Below are 24,775 nucleotides of genomic sequence, written 5' to 3' on the forward strand. Positions count from 1 at the left end.
CTATAGAAAAATAGATTAAAAAGAAAGAAGAAGAAACACTCTAGGTTTGGAACGATGTAGCATTTCTTCTTAAAGTCTACAAGTAACCATACCTCTGTGCCTATAACACGGATTTTAGGGTGGTTTACAAATGTAGAATCAGTCCACAAATTTGCCCAACAAAACTGACGGCAATATAAAGAAAATCAGAATTCTTCAAGCTTATTAATCAAACTGTTGATCCTATAGGTGAGTAATTTTAGAGTAATTCTTAAAGTTCTGTGAGATCAAAAGGCAAAAATCAGTTCTGTTCATCTGCTGTCTGTATGGTGGAACCAGGTGGTAGCCATCCTCACTAGAATAGATCATGTTCCCCAAATAAAAGTCTAAATAGAGTAAAAGTCTAAAAAATCTCATTATATTTATTCAGGAAGGGAAAACAGATTGTTTTGACGATGACTGCCAAAGTTAAAAAGGGCTTTGCCATATTTTGTTTACCATTGTTAGCTTCTTCTAAAACTAAAAACAAAAAGTATTCCTCATGGTATATGCCTTTAAAACCCAGTTCTATCATTGGTCTATCAATGTCTAAGTAACACTGCTAGTCAACATTTTACAGTAAACTTCCCTCCACAGAATAACCATTTTTGGCCATTATTTATAGTGTATGGGGATAAACAAGTTTTCTACCAACATCAGACATTCCTATCTCTACTAGGATGTATTTGTATGGCTGAAGCAACTCAATTAGAAAACAAACAAACACAGACATCACGCCTGTGACGTAAATTAACACTTAACTGATAGGCCCTTGGAGCAATCCTGAAGATTAAGGATAATGTATCAAAAGGAAGATCTTAATGATGAAATGTAAGGCCCAGGGACACAAGGAAGGGTAACAAAAGTCATTTCTGGGTGACTGACAGCAATACATTTTCTGATACTGTTTTTATATGTTAAGCTTTAGTCAGGGGACATTGTGTCTGCCTGCAGGCCTACTCTGCCTGGTGAAAATTATAGAGGTATAATGCATACTTATTATATTACTTAATAAGATCATTTTTAATCATTTCTTTTTCTCACTCAACAAAATACAAATTCACAAAGGATTCTGAAAGAATCAGTTTAAAAAATTTACAAACCAGTGCAAGTTGATGAGTGAGCCGTAAGGCAACACACAGATTTAATCTGGATTAAATTTAATTTCTAAGATGTTTTTTTCTTTTTTTTTTAAAGATTATTTATTTATTTATTTATTCATTCATTCATTCATTCATTCATGATAGACAGAGAGAGAGAGAGAGACAGAGAGAGAGAGAGGCAGAGACACAGGCAGAGGGAGAAGCAGGCTCCATGCAGGGAGCCTGATGTGGGACTCGATCCCGGGTCTCCAGGATCACGCCCTGGGCCAAAGGCAGGCGCTAAACCGCTGAGCCACCCAGAGATCCCCCCCCTTTTTTTTCTTTTTAAAGATTTTATTTATTCATTAGAGACAGACAGAGGGGGTGGTGTGGGGGCAGAGAGAGAAGCAGGCTCCATGCAAGAAGCCTGATGTGGGACTCAATCCTGGGACTCCAGGATCACACCTTGGGCTGAAGGCAGGTGCTAAACTGCTGAGCCACCCAGGCATCCCCTAAGATCTGTTTTTTGATCAGCAAACACTGACTGGGTTGCCCATTCTGAGTGAGTAATTGCTATAAAGGAGTAAGACCAGTTACTGTTCTTAAGATCACGGCAGATTACTGCAACCTTTGAGAATTTTGGCAAATTCCAGTTCTTTTCAAACTTTTTTTTTTTTTTCCTTTTCAAACTTCTGAATTCTAGTTTAGTAGCAATTTTCTCTAATTCAGAGCCCTTATAATAAAAATAGATATTTTCCAAGTGCTAACAAATACAGCATGAGTTACTCTTGCTCCAAGTTGCAGAAATAAAGATCATATACTGAATGCTGAGTGTGGAACCAAGAATTAAAACTAAACAACTGTATTTCCCCTCAAAAATATTTGAAAACTTCTAATGGAGTATACTTCTGCCATACACAAGTAAAAGATGAAGCCAAGTAAAAGAAAAATAAGGTTATAAAAATATATATTCTTATATAGAATATATATGTAAAACTGCCCCTAGAATAAAATATCACACATAAATGAGCTTTAGGAGTACAGATTTGACATGTGCCCTACAAAGTACCACTGGGTCATTAAAAGCCAAGGGGGAAAAAAAGTGTTTTCAAATATAGTTCAACATCATAGGAAAGTAAGTTGTGGTAATGTACTTTTAGAATTTTTAAAATAAAGGGGTTCTATTGGATACACTGAATGTTAGGAATGGAAGAACAGAGCAAACAAAAATTCATGGTTATTTAGATTAAAACTAAGAGCAGAAACAGCAGTACTGACCAGTGGGGATGGGGATGTTCGCGAGGTGAGAGCACAAACTGGATGTACTTTGATCCCAGGTAATTTATTAACTAAAAAACACTTCTTAAAGGTTTTTTTTTTCCCCCCAAATGATCTCTTAAAGAGAAAGTAAACACATAATATGTCATTACATTATTTCAACACCTTCAAGTCACCAGAGTTCTATCATCACACTTAAGAAACACTGTGCCATATCCCAGATCTAGGTCTATGCAATAGGGTATTAAGCATGCATTATGACTAAGGTAGTGATGGTTCAGCTATTGATGAACTGTTGTTCCTAGGTCAGAGGTGCTAGCTATAGGTCAGGCAATCAGCAACCACAGGGATGTCTGTACCAGATTTTCTAGTACCACCAAGAGTTGTGAAGTGGTGGTCCAGGCCTGCTAAATCGAGAAAGGTGAATGATGATTCAACAAAACCACCTGGGGACAGAATGTAAGACAATGATTTTTCAAAGTAAATAATAATAATAATAATAATAATAATAAAAATGTCATTAGACTCACACAGATGTAAAAGAACTGACACATTATATAAAATTCGAGGTGTATTGAATTTACAGTACAAAAATAAAGCCTTTCCCTAAGTCCAAATTTCAGTATGACTTTATGTCCATTCAAGAACGAGGGAATGGCTGAGACATTCATGGTTTCTAGTTTCAGAACCTGCACTTTTTTGGGCAGAGCATTAATGCTGCACATGCTTTATGGTCCAAATACACAAGCTCATACTATTGGTTATGATCAGTCAATACTGCTATGTTTCTTCTAGAAAAAAAAATCAGTTAACTTATTCCATAATCCTGAAATCTTAATGCAAATGATTACTTAAAATAACATAGAGTGGAAACCACATGTTTACTTAGGAATGTTGCATAGATTTCTAGCTCTTCAAGGAATTATGTAACAAAAAGGAAAAGCAGCCGGTGTTAAGGGAGAGAACTTTATCTTCTTACCTTCATCACCCTCTTATCCTCAAACAATAGGAGCATCATTTAATTATAGTTTAATTATTTCAGCTTGATTTTTGTTTTGGAAACACAGACTTAGAAAAAAAGAAGCAACTGCCCTTTTGCGGTCCAGGAAGAAAGCAGGGATTCTGAAAGCATCACCATTTGTTACCTGCACTGCGGATGCTAGGGCTCCCATGGAGAGGGCCTCCCCATGACCACCGGTTTTGCTTCTGTTTTGGCTTCTGGCTCCTTTCCATTGTTCGTCTTACAACAGCTTCATGGCGTTCCTTCAATGGAAGAGAGGAGTGGATGATGAGATTCGATCTGGTTGTTTGAGACTTCTTCAATTTAAGGCAGAATGGAGTAAAGGCACTACTGGAATTTCTATCTTAGTACTCCTACTTCCTAACTTTTATACCTTCTCTTAGGGTAGGAGTAATATCAACCTGCGAGAGTTACTGAAATCATCGAGTTACTGAAATCATCAGGTCCCAGTTGGTAAAGCTCTTGGCAAACGACAGGTACTTATATAAACAACCCTTGTTATGGCTACCAGGAGTGTGGTGCTTTCATCAATTCATGTAAGCATGGTGATACAGGTCTTAGGTTAAGCAGATGCTAAACAAATGTGGTACCATATCTTAAAAAAAAAAATGCAGTTCAGAATCTGAGCAGGTGGGTAATCCTGACTCCACGACTTACTCATTCTGAGTCTGCATGTTCATTTTTGCAAAAACTGATATATCAACACTCAAGGGTTGAGTAAAGATTAAATGAGATAATCTATGTGAAAATGTAAACAGTAAAGCCCTAAAGAAATCCAATTCCTTGGAGTCCTCTCCATATTTTCGTATAGATGAACTGCACAGGGGTAAGTTATGGCTCTAGACCAAAGGCCCGGGCTTTCAAAGTTTTTGCGAAAATAATGGTAACAATTACACCATTCACTACCTGCCTTCCATACCCCAACCTCCCTAGAAGCTGTGACTATCTATAAAACTGATTACTTAATGTTGCTATGCATACCAGCACCTTAAGGGAAGGTTTCGAATTTCTGAAATAGACCTCCCATTTGCTGCCCACGGCAGCCTCTTACTTTGTCTTCCTCCAGCCTCTGCCTCCGCTTTTCCTCCACAGCAGCCCTCCTCCGCTCCTCCTTCAGCCTCTGTTCTTCTAGTTTCTTCTTCCGTTCTTCCAAGTGCTTTTCATAGTGCTGCCGGGCTCGCTCTTCCCTTTCTAACCAGATTATTTCTCTCGCAGCTTCAGGAAGAAAAAACAATGGAAATCAAACACAAGCAGGTTTAGAACTTGAACAGGTATTGGGGAGCCTGGTTGGCTCAGTCAGGTAAATGTCAGACTCCTGATTTTGGCTCAGGGATAATCTCAGGGTTGTGAGATGGAGCCCCCCTGCTGGGCTCTGCCCTGGGCTTGGAGCCTGCTTAAGTTTCTCTTTCTCCCTCAGCCCGTCTCCACCCTGCTTGCATATACACATACTCTCTCTCTTGAAAATCAGAAAAACAAAAAAGTTTTATAGGTAGGACTGTATATAAATGGCCCACATTGAACAAATATGGGTTCTTGGGTTTTGTATTTATCAAACCTGACCTTTGCTTTCCTTAAATTTTGAGGGAAAAAAGGACCACTGTTAATTTCTAGCATAATTTATTCTGATAACAATGAGGTCAAAGAAGATACACTAAATTCTACTCTTTGGGAATCCCTACAGTCCTCTAATTTGGTAGGTTAGTACAACAGAATAATGCATACATCACATGCTCTGGTCTCAATTCTGATTACTGATATGATGCTCTTATAACCAATAGTACCATTTGTCTCTCTCTCTCCTCTTAAAAAATGTGATATCCTTCACATCAAAAGCCTGTGACTATAGTTGTTTCAACACAGCATTGGTTCTCTGAAAGTATTAAAAGAATTGAGGAGAAAATCCCAAAATTGATAGCTGATAAAAGATATATTAAATGCCTTACAGATTTATCACACTGAGTAAGCTAAGTGATGTGAGACTAAATAAGCAGCTCTTGCCCACAACATTCTGGTTAGATAAATCTATTAATATCACAGGCTGAATGAAAATGCACAATGCAGAAAATATTGTTCAGTGATAGAGTGTTTCTTTTCTCCTTTACATACACATGGTCCTTCCTCATTTTAGCGGAATACATACCCCACAAAACTTTTTTTTTTTAGTATAATGCTTCCTTGATCTGTGATAACTGAAGAGATCTTTAATATGGGCTATTAACAATACTGTTGGTAAAAGGGTCCAAACAAAATTTAGAGCATAAACCTTGAGAATAATACATGGGATATAAGTTAAAATGTTACTTCTTAAGAGAAAAAAATTAAAATTCGGAACATTTGTTTCCTCTAAATGTTTACTATCAAAGATTCTGCATTTCTGCTACCATTAAATATTTCCAAAGCTGTTCATTTGAGGAGACAAATCTACTGAAAGCAATCTGAATTGACTTTGTGTGAAAAGGCAAGAACAATTCAAGATGGGTTTGTCTTATGACATCACTCAGGGTGGTAGCAGAGACAACTGGGTTCTCCCAGCTCTGCTACTAATGGGTGGTGAGATCTTAAGACAAATTCATTTGAATTTTAGTTTTCTCTTGTTTCCCAAAAGATGTGGAAATTGATTTTCAAGATTTCTTCCAAGTTTAAATGCCCAGGGCTCTAAAGAAATTCTCAGGTCCAAGTTGAAAATTTACTTTAGTAAAAGCACATAGTGTGTGTCCAATAAATATTTGCTGAATGAGTGAATAAATAAAAACACTCTGAGAGCCACCCGGGTGGCTCAGTGGTTTAGCACCGCCTTCAGCCCAGGGCGTGATCCTGGAGACCCGGGATCAAGTCACACTTTGGGTTCCCTTCATGGAGCCTGCTTCTCCCTCTGCCTGTGTCTCTGCTCTCTCTCTCTCTCTCTCTCTCTCTGTCTCTCATGAATAAATAAATAAAATCTTAAAAAAAAAAAAAACACTGAGAATGCACATTGAAAGTAACAGATGGGGAACATAATTTAACATGCTTTATTTTATTTTTTAAATGATTTTATTTATTTATTCATGAGAGACAGAGAGAAAGAGGCAGAGACAAAGGCAGAGGGAGAAGCAGGCTCCCTCCGGGGAGCCTGATGTGGGACTCGATCCCAGGACCCTGGGATCCTGACCTGAGCCAAAGGCAGATGCTAAACCGCTGAGCTGCCCAGGTGCCCCATTCTAACATGTTTTAAAGGTGAATTTACTGTGATCACACACTTGTGCACATAATATCTTTTGGATTTCTTATATGGGAATACCTTACAGGCAGGCTTTCAATGGTACCACACATTTTAGTTCATTTAAAAAGGTAGATATACAGTGATAGACTTTTGTCGAAGCTTAAATAGTACAAAATATTAAAAGGCAAAATGAAGGTTTTCCTCTAACCTTAGACCTTTTTATATTCCACTTCTACCTTTTGTATAAATATAAAAGAAAAAAAAAGATAAAAATTCATGCATACTGTAGTATATATAGTACACCTCTGCTCCGAGTCTTGCTTTTTTTCACTGAAAAAATATCTTAGAGATATTTGCACATCAACACATAAAACATAAATCCAATAGCCTTTTTAATGGCTATGTAATATTCCATTGCCCACATACTTTATTTTAATATAATCAGATACTGATAAATTATCTAAGTTTCTAGTATTTTATCAATTCAGACCTTGGGTGACATTGTACTCTTATGACCTTTGTAGATATGTGAACACATCTTTGTAGAAGTAGAATTGCTTAATCAGAGGGAATATACATTTAAAATTTTGATAGCTACTGTCATATAATCCTCTGTGGAGGTCACACCAATTTATACTTCCACTGACAATGGATGAGAATCACAGGCAGAAAAAGAAATGGATTCGTACCCTGAACCCTTAAGACAGGCAGTAGGATATATCTATTCTTAACTCTTTGCTTTCAAACTACATAGTCTTTGACTTTTATACCTCATGTTGAGGAAAACTTCAGATTCTTTAAGGATATTTAAGAATGTAGTATTTTCTTTTCCTTTAAGATATTCCAGAAGCCAAAAGACAAAATAAGAAAAACAAGTTTATGGAATGTTAAGAAAATATTTTTTAAAACTGCTAAAGTAAATTTATAAAATTAGAGTTTATCAGGTCACAGGTTAATTTTCCTTAAATCATGTTTTTCATTAGGCTACTTTCTTGCTCATGAATATTTGCCATTATTTTCACATTAAACTGAAACTCCACTGATTTCTAAAGTCCTCTCTAAACTTGGTCTTAATACCCTTCTGTGGCCCTATTCTGCATTGCTCTCCAAAATAGCCTCTTAATTCTAAATATGCTTATTTCCCCTTACTGCCCCTTCCAAACAACCCATGCTTCTTCCATCTCTTTGCTCCCATTGTTGCTCTGCTAAGAAAGTTGACATCATTGTTTATTCAAACTGATCCATCCGTTAAAGCAGTGGTCTTACAAGTAATATATTTCAGAATCACATGTGGAGGGGGGGGTATGTGTGTGTATCTGTGGGGGAGGAGTACTGGCTAAAATGTAAATTCCTGGGCTCTCACCCTCATATTCAGATTTACCAATTCTAGGATGGGGCCTAAGAATCTGAATTTTGAACAAACCTCCCAGGTGAGCCTGGGTGATCCCAAGTGCTGTACTGATGGCATTTGGAGGAACACTGCCCTCAAGATCCTCAGGAGCTTTGACTCTTCGGCGGTGTGTGTGTGTGTGTGTGTGTGTGTGTGTGTGTGTGTCAGTGCTGCTTTTATGACATCTACCATAAACTTCAGTATTTCTTCTATTCTGATTTCCAGGTAGCAAAGGTTTTTTTTTTTTTTTTTCACTGTTTTCCCTTTTTCCCTCCACTTACTATAGTGCTTTTCATAACTAGAACATATCCAAGGGTCTTAATCATTACTTCTGGATTCATTCACCCATACCTGTGTGGTCTTGTATTCTCAAACTGCAAGGGCACCATCTTCCTTACAGGGTCTAGGTGGTCTCACAGGAAAAATGGAGTGCTTAGCATAGTGCCACATGCACAGTTAGGGACTCGGAAAATATAGATCATTATCATGAGTGAATCTTTATGGCAATCAGCCTAATTCCTGCTGTACTGCCATAGAGGAGATGTAGCTAATGGGAAGAACAAAGGTAGGACAGTGCACTCGTGGGCTGAGTGACTTCCCGTCCCGGCCACAATCAACAGTCTAGTGCCCAGCTTGGTGCTTCTGAGCAGGCTTACATCTGTGGGAGTACATGTCACTACTACATTCATGTGCCCTTACTACATGAGGGAATATTATCACTTCATCTCTGAAACATTCAGGGCTGTTGTCTCACTTTCATATTAAGATATTGGAAGGATACAAATTGGTTACTGGTATTACTGGGTACCAGCTATAGCCAATAATATAATGAAGAATCAAAAAGTGACAAGTGCCAAATATCTGAGTTCAGGATTTGGTTCTGGTACTAGTTTTGTGTGACCTTGGGAAAATGAGCCAACCTATCCTATCTGACCTCTAATTAGAGAGTATATACAAAATGATCTCCAAGATCTTTTCCAGTTAACTCCTGGGACTTGATTTTTTTTGTTTTTACCTTTGAGGTGTGTGGGATTACAATTAGGTTTCTTTTTGTTTTGATTTTGAGTGTTAGTATATTCATCTTTATGCTTTATCTCAACAATTACTGAGATTACCTGCATTTCCAATTTCAAAGTAAATCTGAGGAACAAGCTGAAGACTTAAAGGACTGTGACTTCCAGTAGGCCTTAGTGTTAATTCCAAGCTTTCTCAATTAGTCACTTAAACTCTTCCATTCACCTCTCATTGGACTAGTATACTGGAGAACTGCCTGGTAACAAGTGGAACCTTGCAGGATGACCACCACACATGTCCTTGAGTGGTCGGGATAGCAGGTTATGCCTGCGGACTACCAAGAGCCTTCCTTTATACACGGGCTGAGGACTTCTGATATAAGACAACAATACAATCCAGGACTCCTGCCTACAGGGCCAGGCTTAAAGAAGCATTCATTCTTTGCTAAAGTAGATGGAGTTTTGCCAAAGCATACAAATCAATGGTCGTCCTTGGAATCTTTTAGTTATTTCAACCCTTACCCACTTTCACTTCTTAAAAAATGTTGCCATCTTCCTTACCTGGCTGCTTTACTGAGCCTCCTGGACCAGGAAATATAACCACCCCCCTCCTTTTTGCCTCCCCTAGCTCAGAAACATTAGGCTTCTTCAATCCTAGGCATCTAAGTCAGTATCTGGCATCACGTGGCCTGCCATCCTCATCTTTTCACCATCATCACCGTGGTGAGATGTCTTCAGCTCTTACTTTGTGCTGACACCAAGTGATCTTCAGGCATTATCTTCACAGCCACTCAGTGAGGTAGACACTGCTATTAAACTCACTTTATTATGAGAAGTCTGAGACACAGAGAAGTGATGTAACCTGCCTGATGTCTCACAATAAGTCGGCGGTGAAGATGGAACTCAAACTCTGGACTGTCTGCCTCTAGAAGCAAACAATGAGCCATTATGTTGAAGGACATGATTTGTAACACCTTCCAGGGACTAAACTCCTTCTTGAGATTGGAGTAAATTGGTTACCCGATGTGAAGACTCTGATCTTCTAATGTTACTCAGTCTTTATCATCATCTGTTTACAAGATCCCTACTTTTCAGATTTTGAGATCTTTTCATCTTCAGCCTCAAAGGCAAAGACAATTTGAGAGAAAGAAATAATGGCTGCTTAGTCACAATGATTCATTCATTTTATGGTAAAGCTTCAGCCTCTGAGTTACCAAATCCACCCTGCAACAAGCATTTATTCTGGCCAGTCCTGAGCTTGAATCACGATACTGTGGTTATGTGCTCATGTCCACATCCCTCCCACTACCATGTATTCAGATCCTTAAGCTGTTCATAGCCTGCCTGACAGTCTTAAGGGCTTTTGTACACTGTGTTCATTAGGGGACAACTTCAGGAGACCAGATGCCAAGATTAACCACAGGTCTGTCAAAGTTTTACCCAGTAGCAATTTGGTTTGGAAAGAATGCCTTCCCAAAGCTTGTATTTTTTTGTGGATAGTCTTGTCAAAACCAACGACTGTGCTAATCGAATAATGTGAGATGTGAAATCAGGGACAGCTTCACTTGTGACTCTAATCACTACAGCATTACTGGTTGTTTACTAATTAGTCCTAATCCCCCAGCATTTTTGAGATGAACATTCAAGCCAGGCTCAAATGATCATTTATCTCTTGACCATGCTCTTATTAACAATGCTGTCCCTGTGTTGACAATGCACTGAGATTAAGAAGATTTAAAGAAGGAAAAAAAAAAAAGCAAAGTAAATGAGCTATGACTGGATGGGCAAATAAGTCTAGTAAAATTATCTACAGAAAGAAACTCAAATATAAGCTAACTGACGTTAGCTTACAGGTCAAAATCTTTTCTATATTATCTAAGTGATTTCTAACACTCTGTGACAGATCTCTTGTACAAGTTTGAACTTACCTACAAAACCCCTATGAATAAATTGAAGAAAAGATTTTTTAAACTCAAATTTTTCTTCATGAGCTATATGAATCAATCATATAATTCTCTGATAATCTTTCATGATGTCATTGAAGTCCCCGTTGGGAATGTGACTCTATTCATGCTAGTACTTCAAACTTAATTTGTACCATTTTAAAAAGGGGGAACTCTGTATCTCCCCGCGTGCAGAAGACTATTCACTTGCTAAACATTCCCTATATATTCTCTTGAATTTGTCAACACATTGTAGGACTATTAGTTTTATAACATACATAAAAATCAGACAGTTTTAAGGCATAACCATGGGATAGATGACCTTTGTGTCCTTGTTCCTGTGAGAAAACAGTTAATAAGAATCTAAGACTTGTTTGATTGAACCATTATTATTAGGTAGGTATTATCTCATAATTTGGTAATGTCTTAACTAATTTGCAGTACACCTGTTGTATTCATCTCTACTTACATAAACACGCATAGACTTACTATTCATTTAATATTCAACAGCAATGGTCAGACATCAACTATGTGCCAGGCACCATTATTAATAGGTACTGGGCTGCAGAAATGACAAAATGACACAAATATTTTCTCTTGTGGAGCTTATGTCCCACTGCGGGGTGGACAGACAATAAACAAGTAAGTAAAATACACATGCTCAGATGTTGAGAGTAATATTAAGGACATGCTTAAATGTGCTCTGGCTGAAAGAAAATCCTCTATTCTATCTTTCTAGAGTTTCTTAGTTCCTTCCTTAAGTTAACTTATCATGATATAAAAATAAAATAAATGCCATTTTATGGGCAGCCCCGGTGGCGCAGTAGTTTAGCACCACCTGCAGCCCGGGGTGTGATCCTGGAGACCCGGGATCGAGTCCCACATCAGGCTTCCTGCATGGAGCCTGCTTCTCTCTCTGCCTGTGTCTCTGCCTCTCTCTCTCTCTCTGAATAAATAAATTAAAAAAATAAATAAATTACATTAACAATTATGGCAGGCCCGCACAATTAAAAGTGTAACCATGGTGTTATTTTGCTATTAAATGTGATAATGGAATGTTGAATGTTTTTTGGGGGTGCCTTGGTGGCTCAGTTGGTTAAGTGTCTACCTTCAGCTCAGGTCACAATCTTGGGGGTTCTAGGATCGGGCCCCAAGTTGGGCTCCCCACTCAGTGGAGAATTTGCTTCTCTCTGCTTGTGCTCTCTCTCTCATGCTCCCAAATAAATAAAAATCTTAAAAAAAATGTTTTTCTGCTTATTATTATTTCATGAAAGACTTCATGAAAGTGTAAAGAAACAGCAAATATTCACTACCTGCTTAATAATTAGTACCATGTCATGTATTGGGATACAAAGAATTAGAAAATTATAGTCAGTCACACCCTTTAAAAGTTTAAAATAGATGCAACCAGGAAGTTAAATAAAATCCAACCAGGAAAAAGTTCAGTAGGGCATAAAACAGCATCAGAATTTGAGCTAAAATATGTTATGCAAAATAGACTGTAGAGTGAAAAAATGATCAAATCTCCAGAACATGAAAGGCCACGAAAACTAGGAAGGGCTTCAAAAAGAGGGAAGGGGTGCTAACTGTAACACAGCCGGAGAAATGAAGGCCTTCTATGAGCTAGTTCTGGTGATTAAGACATGAGTTTATGAAGGCCTAGATGGGGATGACAGCACCGGCAGCAAATTCAAAGGCATGGACCTGAGATTTAGTTTGAAGATAGCGTCAATTATTCTCATGACTAACTGGATTGAGGGACAGAGAGAAGGTAGCAACTCCCACCTGCCCACTAGGCTAGAGACGGCTGAAGCTCCAGCTTTAGGACAAGGCTAAGTCCAACCAATCTCTGGTAACTTCAAATGGCCCAACAGGTCAGGGTGGAGTCTAGTCAGTGCCTAGTATTGGGACAACAAAGAGAAAAAATGTTTTATAAGGCAAAAGGTCCAACAGCTAAGACTGGTAGTCAGAAAGATACCAGTGCCTCCAGCAACAGTGCAAATACCAAAAACAGCTGAAAGAATTTCTTGGAGCCAGAAAAATATTGGTGCAATGGGCTTATAGGAGTCATAAAATGACCCACAGGAGTCAGTTTTGGAACGAAAGTCAATAAGGAAGTTAGTTGTACAGAAGCTGAGTTTTAGATAATGGGGAAGCATCTACTATCTTATGAGCAAAAATAATGTAGAGGACCCATGTCGTCAAAAAAGGAGAGTTGAAACTAATGAGGACAAATGAATTTTTCCCCCTTAGGTAAAAAAAAAAAAAAAAAATCAAAGCTTGGAAGAGCGATGGTGAAAAAGATACAGAAGTCAAGAGAAGGGAGTTTGAAGGAATGGCCTGAACAGAATCAGATGGAATAGTAGTTAGGGAGATTCCTTCATTATCACTAAAGCTTTAAGACAGAAAAATAAAGCTTCAGAGTATGTGTGCTCACCTGAATGGACGGAACAGTCCCAAAAGTGAAGAATTAAGCCTGGTTTTATGTGATAAATTGAAGGATAACGTAGAAAGAACAAGCCACATGATATAATCCTACCATAAAAGCATTAAAGCATGACTCAGAGATTTAACCCACAGAAAGTTATTAATAGGTCCTCCCTGTTTGCAAAATAGTACAAACATGACACGCCATCCAAAACAAAAAGACCTTTATTCTTCCTACCTTGCCTTTTCAAAAATGTGGATTAAAACAAAAATGTTTAATGATTTCAATGTCAATTTCAATCTACATCCAACAGTGAATAATCAATCACCATGGCCAATCATTAAAAAAACTGCTTTATTGGAATTTATGGAATGTATTCCAATCTTTTTTTTTTTTTTTAACTTGAAAAGCTTTAAAGTTCGAAAGCTTGGTAACAGTTGGTATTCCCAACTGTTTTTGCTTTTGAAAAGCACAGTCCAAGCTCTGTTATTGAGTGACAGCCCCTCAGCCCTTCTTTTTTTAAATTTATTTAATTTATTTTTTATTTATTCATGAGAGACACAGAGAGAAAGAGAGGCAGAGACACAGGCAGAGGAGAAGCAGACTCCTCACAAGGAGCCGGATGGGGGACTTGCTCCCGGGTCTCCAGGGTCACGCCCTGGGCTGAAGGCGGTGCTAAGCTGCTGAGCCACCAGGGCTGCCCTCACCCCTTCTTTTTAAATATTCCACTGTCATTCTAGTTTTTGCAAAGCACAGTTTAAGGGTAGTTGCTCAGGTGTGCCCTCTGATTTTTAGTACTAAAGATTTTTTTGGAAATCACCTTCATATACTGTAAGGCACGATTTAAGTTAGATGATAGATTTTAGATGACACTTTTACAAATCTATGTATGTGTGCTTACATGTATGTTTACTCATGTTTTTATGAAGATTGAAGAGAGCCTCTCAAGATTTAGTTGCTGCTATGATGGCTTAAATAGAAAAAACTAGGCAAAAAGACACTGCTTTAAATTTTAAAAAGAAAATACAATTAATGCAAATAAAAAATAAAAATTAGGACTAATGTATTTCATTAAAATTATGATTTTCAACAACAATAAAAGATCAGAATTAAGGAAACTATGATATTTAACATGGCAGGGATAAGAAAGAAAAAATAAACTATGTATATTATATGCTGGCTCACCAAAATAGTCAAGTTGCAATAACATGATAATATAATCATCTGAAAATTACTTTGACCCATATGATATAATCCAAGGAGCATGATGGGTCTCTTTAGCAAATGCCTTTTCCCACCTATCCCTGCATCACTGTTTTACAGTCTCTTCCATCCTCCTGGATAGCACTTCTACAACCTCTAGTGGGAAACTCTCATAGCACATGACACTTGTAGACTGGTTAGGTGCTTCTGTGGGTTCTCACCAACCCATGTGCACACCTTTTCAACACCACCTCCTATTACAATCGCTGTGGGTTTATCTCCTGCCCCACTACACGACTGGTAGTCCTTGAAGGTTGGGTCTCAATCTCTATCTTTTGAACACAATACTTGGCTAATTAGGTTTTTGAATTTATAAATTAGTAAGTAATGTTCTGCCCTGTGGATATGAATTAAAATAAGGGGCTTCATCTTAAGACAAAAATCGAGCTGCTCAACATACAAAGTTAGGCAACTTGTAGGCGTGCACAGGCCCAAAGCTAAAGGTCTTATAACTTTATAGCATAAGAAGTGAAAATAATTTTTGACTTTCATGTTCATGCATTCTGCAAGAACACTAATAGTGCTTGGCTTTGAAAAACAAACCCAAACAGGAAGGTATGAGTTAATCTGTAAAAGCTAATTCACAATGGGATTTCATTCATAAAAGAGTAGAGTCCTGAGCTCTGGAACTATTTCTGCTCAAACAGATAGGAATCCACGTTGCAACTTGAAGGAGAGATTTGATAGTGTAAGACCTGACCCAGCTGGATGAGGCAGAGAGGGGAGAGGACTCAAGGACTAATCCTGGATGGATCCAAAGACAGAATGCAAATACCAGCCATCTCAAAACAGTGGGCAGTTCCTTCTTTTTGCTCATCTGGAGTCTCATTCTGCTTGGGTAGCTCTGCCTTTCCTCCGTTTCTCATCCACTTGTCAAACCAGCCTGAATCAGAGAGCAGTGGGCATAGCTGCCAGGAGGAAGATATCCAGGCTGCAGAGCACTTCTGGGAAAGCAGAAGCCTGATGGCCACAGACAGCCCTGCCTCCAGGAACCTACCAGCCTGTGGGAAGCTTGTCAGCAACAGGAAACTTCAAGCCTGGGCAAAAGTCTGGGCATAAAAGCAGCAGAGCTCGAAAAGACCTTGGCAGCAAAATAACTGAGCTCACATGACAATTATGGCAAAGGAGAGAATAAGGCCTGTGTTGGAAGAAGTAAATAACATCAAAAGACTTCTGAAAACCAGCTTCCAATGAATTTCACAAATGTGTGGATAAGAACAATAGAAAAGATGCAGTACAGGTGCTGGGTTCTCCAACTGAAACATAAACTCTTATAAAACACAGTGGAACTCTAGAAACATTATGTGTCATCCACTTGGAACATGCGGGCAACTTAAATCAGTCCTAATTTCAAATAAAAGAGACATTCTTGAAACACCGAGACACATTGACCAGACATTTCATCTTTCCAAGGTACGTAAGGAGAGTATCCTGCTTTAGCAATTTGCATAAATGGACATCAAAGTAAAGGAGGAGTTAGCACTAGCATCCTTGCTCAATATTCTAGAAGACAATGGTGCTTTGATCTTGGCTTCCTGGTAAGGTCGTCCTGGGGACACAGCTCTCCAGGTGATTATATGGCAGTACCACAGTTGTTAACTTTTCACAAAGACCTTAGGCAGCAAAAGAAAAATCAGACAGCTCAGCACTAGGTCTTGGACTCTTCCTGGCAGCATGTTGGTTGCATCTGTCTCTTAATTCAACAGCAGCCTTATTTTAACATAGAAAGCAGGAAGTACCCCAGCAGTGTACACAGTCTCATGACTGTTCACATAAAAAAAGAACCATAAGGTTACTGTCCTTGTGTATGTGTGTGTGCCTCTCATATACACATTCTCTCCAATGCCACATTAAACTGTGATTACAATATAAGAAGCAAAATGACCCTAATCCTGGGCTGGGCCTTCCTGTTCCTTAAAATTGAGTTCCTATGTTTCGATCACTTTCTAAACTCTGTTTCATATCCATCTGTACAACTCATAAAGGCATGCTAGACAGCATGGTTATTATAGTGATGTCCATGTGCTCAATGGTAAGTGTCCATTAGCCTTGAGATGAAAAGTAAAATCTCAACAACAGCGCCCCTGAAGGATTGGATGAGGACTGGGGATGGATACCTAGCTGCTTCTCACGCTCCTCACGTCGCTCCCGGGCCAGCCGCTGCCGGTCGTCAACCCGTAGCACGAGAGGAGGGTCTGAAAAGGAGATAAAACACATGAGCAGAAGAGCAGGTTTTCTAATAATGATTCTTGTCTAGTAAATTTGATGAATAAAATATTACTGTGTCTTATAAAAATTGCTCTATAGGACTATAGTTTCAGTGATACACTTTATTATTACTACAATTTTCCTGAGAATTCCCAAGCATTTTTCTCCTGTTCAAAAACATTATATGAAAGAGTGGATCCTAAGTGGATCCACAAGAAGAAAAAAACCTTTTTTTTTCTTTCCTATATCTACAGGAGATGATGGATGATAACTAACCTGTGGTGATCATTTCACAATATAGGTGTTTGAGTTCAATAAAAATGGGAAAAATTTTCTAAAAATTAAATAAAAAGACACACAGCTCTCCCCCAAAACTTATGATGTAAAAATATAACTGTAGCCTTTGACTGTCTATCCAACAATATATACAATGCTTTGTGTTTCTAAGCTAGTGAACTTTTATGCTTTAAAAAGTCTGTTCCTCAACAGCAAATAGAATCCTAAGTGAATTCCTACTGAATAGATGTTCATCAGTTGGATGTAAAAAGCCCAGCTTTGGAGTCACCCAGGCAAGAGTTCACTTCCTGTTCTGTCTCTCACTTGCTGCGTAGATTTGGCTGAGTTACTCACCAACTCTCTAAATCTGAAGTTAATTAGGGCATGGGTTTCACAGATTTTTATTTATTACCTACAAAATGAGAATAGAAACAGAACTGAAGTGGAACCAATCTCACATCACTGTAAGAACTAAATGAAATAGCGAAATGGTATTTAGTTATGGTGCCTCGCACATAAGCCTCAGTAAACTCATTCATTGAACACTTGTTGACGCACCAGGCATCATTCTATGTGCTGAAAATAAAGCACTCAAGAAAAAAATAAAAACTCTTTGTCCTCATGGGGACTGCATTCTACTCAGGGAGAATTTTACAAAGAGGATAAATAAAGAGATATAGAATGAAAAAAAAGCGGGGGGGGGGGGGTTGGTGTGTCTGAGTGGCTCAGTTCGTTAAGCATCTGACTTTGGCTCAGGTCATGATCCCACGATCTGCATTCAGGGCATAGGCTTCTTCTGCTTTCCCCTCTTTCTCCCCTCCCCCTCTTCAAGCATGCTCTCTCAAATAAATAAAATCTTTAAAAACATAAAAATGAAAAAAAAGGGGGGAAATGTAGTAAATGTTAGATTGAGACAATTACTAAGAGACAACAAAGCAATAAAGGGGATTGTGACATGGTACGAAGGGATTGTTTAACATTTTAGACAGGGGCCAAGGGAGGCCTAATTGATGGTAACTTTCAAGTGCAAAACCCTGATGGAAACAATACAGCTAGATGTGCAGATATTCCAGGAGATGGAAAGCGAGCACAAAAGCCCTGATAGTAAGAGCACCTAATGTGCTCAAGAAGTGGGTAGATTTAAGAGCCTGGAATGGGGGATCCCTGGGTGGCACAGCGGTTTGGTGCCTGCCTTTGGCCCAGGGCGCAATCCTGGAGACCCGGGATCGAATCCCACGTTGGGCTCCCGGTGCATGGAGCCTGCTTCTCCCTCTGCCTGTGTCTCTGCCCCTCTCTCTCTCTCTGTGACTATCATAAATAAACAAAAAAATTAAAAAAAAAATTAAGAGCCTGGAATGGAGTGAGATGGTAAGCAATGGGGCCAGACAGGCAAGGGCCAGGGCACAGGGCTTGCTGGTCACAGTGAGGACTCTGGATTGCACTCAAGGGAGACATTGCTGGGGGTTCCCAACAGAGAGCTACACTCTGCTACTATATAAATAAGAAAATAATAATGATAATGATGATGATAATAATTACCTTAAAATCAGGTTTATTTTCTTCTCTCTTAAATGAACATATTTTTAAGATCTCACGTTAAAAATAGAAACCTAGTGGAACAATATTTTAGACAGCACTGTAGTGCTTTATCAACAAATTCAAAGGCCCTACATCCTAAAGTGCCTCTTAAATGTTACAGAATTTGTACCTTGAGGGGCAACAGAAACTGTATAAAGGCCTATCAAAAGCAAGCAGAAACCTGGCAGTGAGATCATGAGCAAGAATGAGGGCTATTATACTTTTCACTTAAGATATGATTTTTTTTTAAAGATTTTATTCATGTATTTGAGAGAGAAGAGAGAGAAGGAACATGTGACAGCACAAGGCAGGGAGGGGCAGAGGGAGAGATAGAAGCAAACTCCCTGCTGAGCAGGGAGCCAGACTGGGGGTGGGGTGACATTTGATCTCAGGACCCCAGGATCATGACCTGAGCTGAAAGCAGACGCTTAACTAACAGAGCCACCCAAGGGCCCCCAAGATATGATTTTTATTTTCATTTTTTATTTTTTTATTTATTTTTTTCTAAGTTTTACTTATTTATGATAGTCACACAGAGAGAGAGAGGCAGAGACATAGGCAGAGGCAGAAGCAGGCTCCCTGCACCGGGAGCCCGACGTGGGATTCGATCCCGGGTCTCCAGGATCGCGCCCTGGGCCAAAGGCAGGCGCCAAACCGCTGCGCCACCCAGGGATCCCCAAGATATAATTTTTAAAAACTGGTAGAAAAACAAAACCCAAAAACACCTCAGTAATTACTATGATGATTACTTTTCAGATTTACTGATTAGGAGATTTCAAATATTTTTTGTATAAGAAAACATTGCTCCTGGCCCCAAAAGGTTTACTTCTGAAATCTGAAAATGTGCATGTGGACTCCTGCTCAGGCACTTGGTTAAGGATTATACACAGGGGTGTTTTACTTCACTTGTAAAAGAAATGATGAAAAGAAATGATAGCATGGCAAATGGCATTTTCAAGAAAGAACTGAGAACAAGTCAAAATGAAGTCAGAAGAGACCTTCAGTGATTACCACTTAAGTAATATTCCTTAAACAATGAGGTTTACCTGTTCACAAATACTTATTTAACTATAAAACTCAAAATCAACTTTATTTAAAAAGATGCATAAGCACGTTACAGAAAGCCTATAAAATAGTTTAGGGACACCTGGGTGGCTCAGTCAGTTAAGTGTCCAACTCTTGATTTTGGCTCAGGTCATGAGCCAGGTCTCTCCAGGTGGCAAGATCAAACCCCAAGTGCTCTGTACTCAGCATGGAGCATGCTTGAGATTCTCTCTCTCTCTCTCCCTCTCTCTCTGCACCTCTCCCCACTCACGTGCTTTCTTTCTCTCTCAAAAAATAAAATCTTTCTTTTTTAAAAAGATTTTATTTATTTATTCATGAGAGACACAGAGAGAGACAGAGGCAGAGACACAGGCAGAAGGAGAAGCAGGCTCCATGCAGGGAGCCTGATATGGGACTCGATACGGGTCTCTAGGATCACACCCTGGGCTGAAGGCGGAGCCAAACCGCTGAGCCACCTGGGCTGCCCTCAATAAATAAAATCTTAAAAAAAATAGTTTAACTACTTTGAATTACATTTATAAATTCTGTCACAGACTATCAATATGAAGGATGTGACATTTCTAGCTTACTTTCAAGTACATGCCAAATTTCATGTTAAATTTTGGAAATAATTTTGAAAGGAACATTTTAATAACCATGTATGGGACACACACACACTCACCTACCTTCTTCTACCCAAACCAATCCTGAGAGCCTCAAATGAGTAACTGGTATCAATAATCCAATTATGCACTGCAGTAGTTGCCTTTTAGACACATGGTTGGAAAATAGCAGTGCAAGAGATGATTTCTGTAATATTGTTTCATATAAAGATTATGCTCATTATGTATAGCAAACTGCATCTTGCCTGATCATATAATATATAAGAAAGAAGGCTGTATATAGTGCTGCACAAATATATTAATTAATCACTATAAATAAGGCCCATGCTTACAAGTGCAATAATTTCCCACTGACTTTCTTTTGAGGTCAGTTCTGAAATGATAATCACTACTCATTTGGAATCAGATTTTAAGAAAGTAAAGAATTAGGACATGGTGATTGTGATATGCTAGATGATTTTGATTCTTTTGGGAATCTGGCACTAGAAAATGTTAAATTGTAAAGGGAAAAAGGCATTCAGTTGTTTTTTTTTTTTAAAGGTCAATTGATTGTTTGTTTTAGGGAGTGTAGGGAATAGAGGGAAAGAGAATCTCAAGCAGACTCTATGCCAAGCACATTGAGCCTAACATGCGGCTCCATCTCAGGATCCTGAGATCATGACCTGAGCTGAAACCAAGAGTCAGACACTCAACTGACTGAGCCACCCCGGCGCCCCAAGGCATTCAAATTTTGTTTCCATCCTTCTGATTACATTGAGAGAGAGTCACTTTGGTGCTAGAATGTCAATAATATTTGTGGCAGATTAAAATGGTGTGAATGGGGGTGGGGAGAAACAAAGCCTTGTTGGTTTTGTTCCCTGCTTATTTCCAGTGGTCAGGGCCATATCTGGCAGGAGGAGAACATTCAGTAAATATTCAGTAAGTTCAAAAGAGTATCTGTTGAACGAATGAGCAAACAACCTTCACTAACTTTCAGAGCCTTTAAACTTCCACTAACATGCACCAATGGGGCAAAAGAATAGCAATCTTGTATTTGATAACAGACTTAAAAAAATATAAATGCTGGCAGTCACAGTTTTAATAAGCAAAAAGTAATTTAAAAATCATATTTAAAGCTAGCTTTCCAAAAAGGAAAAAAATGGAATTGAATAGTTCAATTCACTATTTACTAAAATAGTGAATTTTCTGAATTCTTTGTCTCCCTGTCATCTCCATCCTCACATCACTTTTCCCTGGAACAAAATCAAGGTATAGAAGGTAAATTAACATCGTGAACATTTCACATCATTTCCTGGTAGATCTAACATTGTCAGAAGGAACAGTTTCCAGAGCAAAGGAATGTTGATCTGAGTCCACCTGCAGCTATACTCTGCACTCAACCACCTGTTGGGATAACTGAAGGTAGGGGGGATGGTCACCCAAACTGGGGCACTTTGAAGAGTGACAGGGGGTGCTCCTGATGTTCTGTCTTCAATAACATGCATGAACCTGGAACTCAGTGATTCAACTCTCTCAAAGACATCAACTGACTTGACAAGGCTTTCCCAAGAGTTCACTAGGCTTTGACTTCCATCTGAATAACTACCATTTATACAGTAAATAACTTCATTAGGGCTTTGCATTTTACAAAGCCCTTTCACATACATTATCATTTGGTTCCTCATAATAGCTCTATGAGCTAGCCAAGCATTTCTTCATTCAATGGCGAGTTCTTAAGCCTATTTTCCAAATGAAGAAATGTACATGATTGAGGAAGGTGGCACAGTGAAGTGTCAAAGCTAGTTCTTAAAACCAGACCTCCTGGCTCAACCTCATGACCTTTTACACATGATGACACAGGGAGTCATTATAATGGCGTGATGTAGCAGCCAGAGAAGGCCTGGAAGACTCCAAAGCCTGCATTCCTCTGTGAGGGAAATGATTTATAAACACTAATGAAGTTTTTAATGGCTCTTTTAAAGACTTGTGGTGGAGGGTGATAAAGGGATAGGAATTAAGAGGGATTTTTTTTAAATGAACTTGAGTTTCTGCTTTTCTCAAGGATATATATATATATATATATATATATATATATATATATATATACTTCATGAAGAAAATGCAAGTGTTTTCTTCTAACTAGGTCACACTCCAAATCATTTGGAGGTGACCGAGGGAATCCTCAAGAGCCATCCCCTCCTCTGCAGACATAGACAGATTGTAACTTTACAAACGGTTTCTTTTGGTCTGTGTCCAAGTATTCACATTCACTTGTCATGTCATAACATGAAACAAAATGTACCCAGACTTATAAACCACAAGGGCTTTCCATACATTTTTTAAAGATAAAATATTAAAAACTTGAATGTTATTAACATCAAAGAAATGTTCTAGAGTCTTCCAATGAATTTTAAGTATCAGAAGGTAAAGGTTGGAGATACATTTGACTAAAATGTACCGGGTTAAAAGAGACCCCAAGAAATCATTTGGTCAGGATGCCTGTATCAGGTGAGGGCAATACTCAAAATATCCCCAAATTTAGCACATACTTTACTTTTTCTCACCCAAGTTCCAGAAAATGAAAATTAATATATTGCTCTAGACATTCCCATGACTTAGAACCCATAAAAATAAAAGGTTTTACTCAAGCCTCACCCTCCAACATGAAATCTCTACCATCCTTTGGAGATACTGAGGAAAACAACATTGTGGTTGTAAAAATGAGACCTTCTTAAGTACCTCTACTTATCTGTATATACAAGAAAGCAGACATATGATGCTCAAAAAACACAAACTGAATGGTTGCCAGAGAGGAGAGGGGTAGGGGAAATGTGTAAAATGGGGAATGTAAGGTACAGACTTCCAGTTATGGAATGACTAAGTCACAAGGATAAAAGGTATAGCACAGGGAACATAGTTAAAACAAGGGAAAAACAGCACACACCATTTAGCTATGTTGGATTCCCATGGTAAAACCAATGAGGTTTTCATGCTAATGGACTTCTACCTCCACAAGGATTCTCACTTGGGTATAAGGAACTAAAGTTCACTAGAATAAGGCCTATGAGCACAGGGGCTCTGCTTTGCTCATCCAGTACTTCTCATGATCCCAGGCACAGGACAATTACTTAATAAGTAGTAGTAGATGGTAGCTGAGAGGTAGGTGGATAAATGAATGGATGAAAAGGCAAACTAAAGTGGGGAATCTTAGCCTGCTAATTAAAATTCCACCGAAACTACACATCATTTTTCATTAATGGCTGCTCATGCAGTACTTGCAATAACGCTTGTTAGTTGTCCTTCTTCTAAGCAACAAGCCAGATTTATCTGCTCTGTTAAGATCTTTTCCCACATGGAAACCCTGCCTCCCCCCACCCCCAAACTTGGTACAATAGGAAATGTATTCTTTGAGGCTAGCAAGAATTATTTCCATCTTTCTTCTCAGTGATTCACTGTTCCTGAGTGACTTCGGTCTTGGATGCTGCATGAAGTAGGCTTCCAAGGTCCTCATGGAGGGGTTCAATTTACTGTTGCCTTCCTTTGTTTGCTTACCATTATACTGGACATTGGTCTCTCCCACGGACCGCACAAGGGCTGTTGGATACCTAGAAGCTACTGCATTGTCTATTCAACTGTTTATGTTTACAGGCTGTTTGCTTCTTTGTATCACTGAGTGGAACAGACCATGAATCACAGGCTATTAAATGAAATTACTGTGTAGGTGTACAATCATTGCAGGGAATAGAGAACAAAAACATAATTCTGTACCAGCTTTGCTACATGTGAAGATTTCCTTAAATGGCTTTGGAAAATGTCACAAAAAAGATAGGCAATAATGGTGGGCACACAGATACAAAAAAATGTGTCGTATGCATCATTTCAAAACAGAATAGGAAAATGATTACCTCTTATACATTGCTTAACAGTAAACAATGCACCCACATGCATCATCTCACTGATTGTCAAAATGATTCTGAGAGGTAAGCAGGGCATGTATTTGAATCTCTGTATTTTATTTTATTTTATTTTATTTTATTTTATTTTATTTTATCATTTTATTTTATTTTATTTTATTTTATTTTATTTTATTTTATATTTTGATCTCCATTTTAAAAAGAGAAAATCAAGGCTTTAAGAGATTCTCAGACTTAAACACATACAAGGCAGTATGAGTGTTTGTGTTTCGGTAACAGGACTGGAACCAAGCTCTCCTAAATCCTTTTGGTGCTAGGCTTTAGGGATAACCTTTTTTTCTACAGCAAATGTAATGCATAATACCTGGTTTATTTCCTGAGTAGTTGCTATTTTGTCCTGAAATAGCAGAGGGCCGGCTGGAGGCAGCAGTTTTCTTATCTTGCACTTTGTGGCTTTCAGGTGCTACACAAATGAGACAAAAGAGAAAAGACTGTATTTAGTTTCTTAAAATTTATTC

At 38.5% G+C, this 24,775-nt stretch overlaps 1 protein-coding gene across 14 annotated transcripts in view; it reads right to left on the reverse strand.

Moving 5' to 3' along the window:
• Positions 1-24,775, reverse strand: part of MAP7 (microtubule associated protein 7) — a 173,333-nt gene that overhangs the window by 34,891 nt on the left and 113,667 nt on the right. For all 14 annotated transcript variants that reach the window (XM_072825035.1, XM_072825058.1, XM_072825026.1 and 11 more), the window contains exons 2-5: positions 24,622-24,720; positions 16,753-16,830; positions 4,451-4,614; positions 3,524-3,641 (exon numbers count right to left, since the gene is read on the reverse strand). In XM_072825035.1, coding sequence (XP_072681136.1) covers positions 3,524-3,641; positions 4,451-4,614; positions 16,753-16,830; positions 24,622-24,720 — 459 coding nt within the window. The remainder of the gene's footprint in view (positions 1-3,523; positions 3,642-4,450; positions 4,615-16,752; positions 16,831-24,621; positions 24,721-24,775) is intronic.

This window comes from Canis lupus, chromosome 1 (assembly GCF_048164855.1).
Source record: "Canis lupus baileyi chromosome 1, mCanLup2.hap1, whole genome shotgun sequence".
NCBI lineage: Eukaryota > Metazoa > Chordata > Mammalia > Carnivora > Canidae > Canis > Canis lupus.